At 45.5% G+C, this 6047-nt stretch overlaps 1 protein-coding gene across 1 annotated transcript; it reads left to right on the top strand.

Annotated features, from left to right (window-relative positions):
* The first annotated feature begins 848 nt into the window (after window positions 1-848).
* Window positions 849-3593, top strand: NDUFB4 (NADH:ubiquinone oxidoreductase subunit B4). The gene is made up of 3 exons (XM_036392229.2): window positions 849-1090; window positions 1335-1481; window positions 3034-3593. Exons 1-3 carry the CDS (start codon window positions 890-892, stop codon window positions 3097-3099), a joined length of 414 nt encoding a protein of 137 aa, XP_036248122.1. The 5' UTR covers window positions 849-889; the 3' UTR covers window positions 3100-3593.
* Window positions 3594-6047: the final 2454 nt, after the last annotated feature.

Here is a 6047-nt window from a genome sequence, read left to right as displayed (position 1 = left end):
AGAGAATTGGGTTTGTTCAGCCTGGGAAAGAGAAGGCTTTGAGGTAACCTAAGTGTGGTCTTCCAGCACCTGGAAGGGAGCTCACAGTAAAGATGGGGAAGGGTTATTTACAAGAGAATGCAGTGACAGGAGGAGGGGTGTCTCAGACACATTTTATGAAAAATCCTTTCCTTAGGATTTTTTTCTCCTGAGAAGCTGAGAGGCCTCAGGAACAAAATGTAAACAATGGTTATCTGCTGCTGTGGAATGCAACAGGTGCATCTGTGATTGGTCTCATGTGGTTGTTTCTAATTAATGGCCAATCACAGTCCAGCTGTCTGGACTGTCTCAGTCAGGCACAAGCCTTTGTTATCATTCCATTATTTTTCTATTCTTAGCTAGCCTTCTGATGAAATCCTTTCTTCTATTCTTTTAGTATAGTTTTAATATAATATATATCATAAAATAATAAATCAAGCCTTCTGAAACATGAAGTCAGATCCTCATCTCTTCCCTTATCCTAAGACCCCCGTGAACACCGTCACAGAGATGGAATGGGTTCAAATCGAAAGAGTAGATTTAAGTTATATATTACAAAAAAAAAATCCTCTACCCTGAGTGTGGTAAGGTACCGGCACAGGCTCCCCAGAGAAACTGTGGATGCTCCATCCATTGGACGATTCAAGGCCAGGCTGGATGGGGCTTTGATAAACCTGTTTTAGCGGAAGCTGTCCCTGCCAACGGCAGCGGTGTTGGAAGCGGATGAGTTTTACCGTCCCGGCAGCCCAAACCATTCCGGGCTCCGGCTCTGTGAGGGGAGGCGGCCGCTCCCGCAGCGGGCGGGGCGGGGCGGGGCGGGGCGGGGCAGGGCCGGCACCGCCCCCACGGCCGGCAGGGCCGGCTCTCCAAGATGGCGTGGGCACCGCCTCCATCGGCGGCCCAGCTGTACAGGCCGAACCGCTTTGTCTCGCTGCCTCCCGAGCTCGACCCCGCCACCTACGACACATCGCCGGAGAAGCTCCGCGCCGAGGCCGAGCGCCTGGCGATCCGCTCCCGGCTCAAGCGGCAGTACCTGCTGCAGCTCAACGACCCCAACGCGCCCGCCGTCATCGTGAGTGGGGACGGAGGGGCCGAGGGGCGGCGGGGGAAGCGCGGGGCTCGCCCGCCTCACCCGGCGGCGTCCCGGAGCGGGGCCCGCTCCTGCGGCCGTGCTGGGGCCGGGGCCGGGGCGGCGGGACGCTGCCCGCCCTCCCCGTGACCTTGGTGCCCTTCCCGGTGTGCCTCGGCCTCAGCCCCCGCGTGGAGGGGCCAGTGCGGAGCCCCGCGGCCTCACCGCTGTTGTCTTTGCACCCCAGGAAAATCCCGCCTTGATCCGCTGGGCCTATGCGAAGTCGCAGAACGTCTACCCGACTTTCCGGCCGACACCCAAGACGTCCTTTCTAGGAGCTGTTTATGGCTTAGGCCCCCTCCTCTTCTGGATCTTTGTCTTAAAAGCTGACAGGGTAAGTCGGCCGAGAACGCTGAACGTCAGCGAACACCACAAACACCAGCTTGTAAAATGTACATCTGCTTGGAGTCTCAGTCTGTGGGACCCTCATGCACCGAAGAATGATTGATACCATTGAAGTAGTGAGGGAAGGAAGGCTGTAGCGAGCCTGCTGTCTCAGAGCCTGTTACTGGTTGCAGTCTTGCTTTTTTGAGAGCCCTTTATTGTACCCTTGGGGCTATGGCCAGTCACAGGTTGCCTGATCAGGCTATTTTGCAGTCACAAAACTCTCTGTAGCACTAAGTGAAAATTAATCCTAAGTTACTCTTATTTTCAGCAGTTGATATGCATTAACCATGCTTTTTGAACTCAACATACGCAAGAAGCTTAGGATGGCAGACCTAGCAATATCTCTGTGCAGTTGCTTGACCATTTCTCTAATTTAGTGAAGCAAATGGGGAGGAGTAGTTATGCCGATTGCAGTGTATGATCTCAGTTGGACACTCTAATAATTTGGAAGGTTTATCTTGCTTCCATTCTAACTCCTAAACTATGAGTGTCAGGATCTAAGGAATGGTAGATCATTATGAAAAAACTCAGCTATATACATGCATAAAAAATGCTAACAGGCAGACAGGGGCTGTTTCTAGTAGAGAATTTGTGGCTATTGTAAACCACTTTTATTTCCCTCTTTTGCACAGAAGTAGCATTTGAGATCAAATCATAAACCACGAAGCGCTAACATAAATTAACAGAATATTTGTAGGGAAATGTTGTTTGCCTGAGTGAATTGGAAATTCAGGTTTTAGGGAGCGTCTTGATATAAATGTTCTTGAGACTTCAGTACTTCTGCAGTATTTTGCCATGCTGAAGTCCAGGATAATTCACTTTCCTTTACTGTGGTTCCCTTAGTGAAGTTTGGGGATTCTTCTTGTTTTCCTGGTAGTACATAAGGCATGGTAGTCATAGTCTTTTCTCTGAGGAATGTTTGCTGTGAGTCTGGAAAAGCAAGAGATAAATCACCAGGTTTTAAGTAAATCTTCTGGTTTTATCCAGCAACAGGAATCTGGCCATTATCCGTATTGCCTGTGTGCTGTAATGGTACCTGTCAGAAAGGTACATGACTGCAGAGTGGGGTACAAATGAGTAGGAAGTGAGCACAGGCGCTTTTAGGCAAGTTATTAAGAAGTTTCTCCATAATTAGTTCTCTAAGCTGGGTTATTCAGCCAGAAGGAGGAGATAGAAACTAAGGTACAAATGATGAGACACAACTGGTTTGGTGAAAAATGCCTTACAGGAATTGGTCTCTGCTGGCCTGTGAGAGTACCTAGACGTGAGGTCAATCTGAGCAGGTCTTTAGTAGGTGGAGCTAAATGCCTTGTTGTCTTTTACTTTTAAACAGCTTGTGCCCAAAGAATCCTTTAGGGTGGAAAACAACCTTAAAATCCTATACGGTGCTGCCTTCATGTAGTCTGTGCTGAAATACTAGAACTGCTGTTCTGTTATCCCAGGCTTATTGGAAGTCCTTCTCTGGTAGGATGATGATAAATGTCCTCTCTCTTCCACAGGATCGTAAAAAGAAGCGTATCCAGGAAGGTAAACTCAAGCGATCGCCGCTCAGTGTGTTCTTCTAAGTCCCTGGAATTGCAGTGATGTTCTTGGGATAGAAATAAAATAAGATGCACTATGTGATGACATTTCTCTGTCACAAGAATAAATCTTAATTGCTTATTGGTTGTCTTGCATCTTTAAAAATCATGGGAAGTGCAAAAATGTAGGATCTTTATTTCTAAACTAGATGGATACAGAGAGGGTGTCTGGAACTCAGCCACTGTACTCTTTTGATGTACATACAGAGGATCTTTTTAACCATGAAAGTTGCTGTTGTCCAGGAAGGTTGAAGTTTAAAATTAGTAGCAGGCTAAAATGCTAAGCAAGACCAAAGCAGTTTCCTAAAGGAACTACTGCTTGCCTTTCAGATGTTTCTTCTTGGTGTCACTTTGGCTGTGTGGTTTGCCCTTACTGGATAGTGGGTGAGTTGTGTGATACATTTTTAAGAACTTAGGAGTTTGCCTGACTGCTCTCAATAAGTTAATTTTTCTTTTCCCTAATAAACTACAAACCTAAACCATGTGTTTGTTTATTGCAATAAACTTCTATTTTTTTATTAGTACCAGATTTGAAAATAGTGAGCTCAATGTTGTCAAGCTGTATGTAACCAGAATTTCCACTAATTCTGTGGTTCCTGTGAATGGGAGACAAGAAGTGTAAGATAAGGATTTTTACTTTGACACTGGCTATCTTGTAGTACAGGAGAGTACTATAAGACAGTACTCCTGTACTAGAACAGGAGAGTACTAGTCCCCTGTAAGAGGGCTATGTTCCAAAAAAAAAAAAAATCCACCACCAAGCATAACTGAATCTTATGCCTGCAAAGATGCCCTTTCTGTTTATTCTTATAAGAACAAAAGCTTTTCCTGCCGAGATCAACTAGTATAGAGGACTCTGGAATTGTTACTGCCAATGTACTGAGATAAGAGTGCAAAGAAAAGATTTTTGATGCATACTTGAATTTTTACATGGCCTGTAGGTGCCATCATGTTCCAAACAACCCTCATTGTTCAGGGACTAGTTTCTTCCCAGGCACTGAGGTTCATACCAGAAGCTAAGTCTGATACAAAAGTTGAAAAATTCCCTTTGCCTGCTGGGAAAGCAGCTAATGTGAAGTCAGCAAAAACAGGTCTACTGCATCCTTTCTTTCCCTGCACGATGAAGATGTAAATGTGGGCCATTGCAGTCACTCTCCAGCAGAGTGAGTTGATGAGCTTTTCCATATAATCACTAAGTGGCTGAGGTTGGAAGGGACCTCTGGAGGTCATCTGGGTCCTACCCTCTGCTCCAGTAGGGCCATCTAAAGTGGGTTGTCCAGGACCACGTATGTACAGGTGGCTTTTGACTATCTCTAGAGATGAAGACTGTAACTTCCTGAGCAACCTGTGCCCATGCTCAGTCACCCTCACAGTAAAATCACTCTCACTGTGTGGGTTCTTTTTGATATGGGTTTGTTGCTTGGGTTTTTTGTTTGTTTGTTTGTGGGGGGGGGTTGTTTTGTTGTGTTTTGGTTTTTTGTTTGGTTGGGATTTTTTTTGTTGTTTTTTGCTTTTTTTTTCTTTTTTGGTTTTGTTTTTTTTTTCTTTTTTTTTTTTAATTAATTTTTTAAAAGTCTTTCCTATTGCAGCTCTTTTTGTGTGGGCCATGAAACATTCAGGCTGTGTGGAGCTTGGCACTAATGCTTTGTACAGAAACTGGACTAGTCAGTGCTAGGTTTTAGATTCCCATGTGTGCTCCCAGCAACCCTTTTGCATCAGTTTCTGCAGCTTGTTCTGCTAGTTTAACTAAAGCAAACCCATATTATTCTCTGCAGAATAGCTCCTAAAAGACTGTCACAAATGATATTACAAGATAAGGCTGTGGACCAGTGCAGAGAGGCATCAGTGCATGGAGAGAGTGATATTTAGGGAAAGAAATAATTGCTTGTCTGAGCATGCTAAATTAGCTATTCTTGCTGCCACAAACTAATTTGATCTCCCAGGACCCATTTCCTCAGCTAATTGGAACTTGAGTTGCCACACATGTAAATTCTCCCTTGCAGCTGTATTTGTTTCAGGCCAGCTGAGCAAATGCTTCAGGATGGGTTGTGGATGAGCACAGCGCCTCTGGTCTTTTAGGGCAGCGTTGGATTGATGCTCGTGGCACCTGCTACAGCCCTTTCCTTTCCAGCCCTGAGTCTCTGATGCTACATCCCTGCAGATTTGACCATGGTGCTTGGGGAAAGGCTGCCCTACTTTTATCTCTTGTTATTTCCAGAACTCTCCAAGCTGTTTTCTTGCTAGGAATGAGCATGCCGTGCTGCTGGAGATGGGGTTGATGTTTGGAGCAGTGGTGCTGGGTGCAGTGAGGAAGGAGAGAGAAGTTTCCCTTCAGATATCTAGGGTGGAGGTAGGAAAGTGAATGTGCCTTGTGGAATTTTACCCTTAACTGACGTGTTACTACACCATATATGCTTTGCTGATGTGTCTGTACGAGAGAAATTCAAGCCTGTAGGTCACTGGATGATAATTAAGATCCCAAACAAAAAACAAGCTCTTCCCGTCTGCCTGTGAAACATTTAGACCTTATTTATCCCTGGATCAGTCTGATTAAATCAGCTTCTCTGGCAAATTGATTCTCCCAAATGTCCTTTTCTGAATTGGCTATTTTAGAGTAAACGTCTCCGTGTAGATTTTATAATACTTTGCTCAAAGCTGATGCCTTTTTTTTACCCCAAGGACCTGGTGCAGATCCAAAACTGATGATGGATGTAACTGACTGATAACTGCGTGTCACAGGTCTACATTTCCTTCTCTTTGGGAAAATTGCTTCTCTGGGGAAGTAAGAAACAAAAATCTGGTGGCACCAAGTTTAGAAACTTCTACGTGGGTATGTGCTAAAGTACAGGCCTGAAGTGTGGGGTGCCTGGGCTGTGCTCCTGGTTCCCACTCTACTTGGGGCTTTGCTTGCTCCCTCCACCTGTGGAATTCAC

This window comes from Molothrus ater, chromosome 2 (assembly GCF_012460135.2).
Source record: "Molothrus ater isolate BHLD 08-10-18 breed brown headed cowbird chromosome 2, BPBGC_Mater_1.1, whole genome shotgun sequence".
In the NCBI taxonomy this organism is placed as follows: Eukaryota; Metazoa; Chordata; class Aves; order Passeriformes; family Icteridae; genus Molothrus; species Molothrus ater.
The sequence above is the reverse complement of the archived record's forward strand: the minus strand, read 5'-3'. Positions and strand labels throughout refer to the sequence as shown.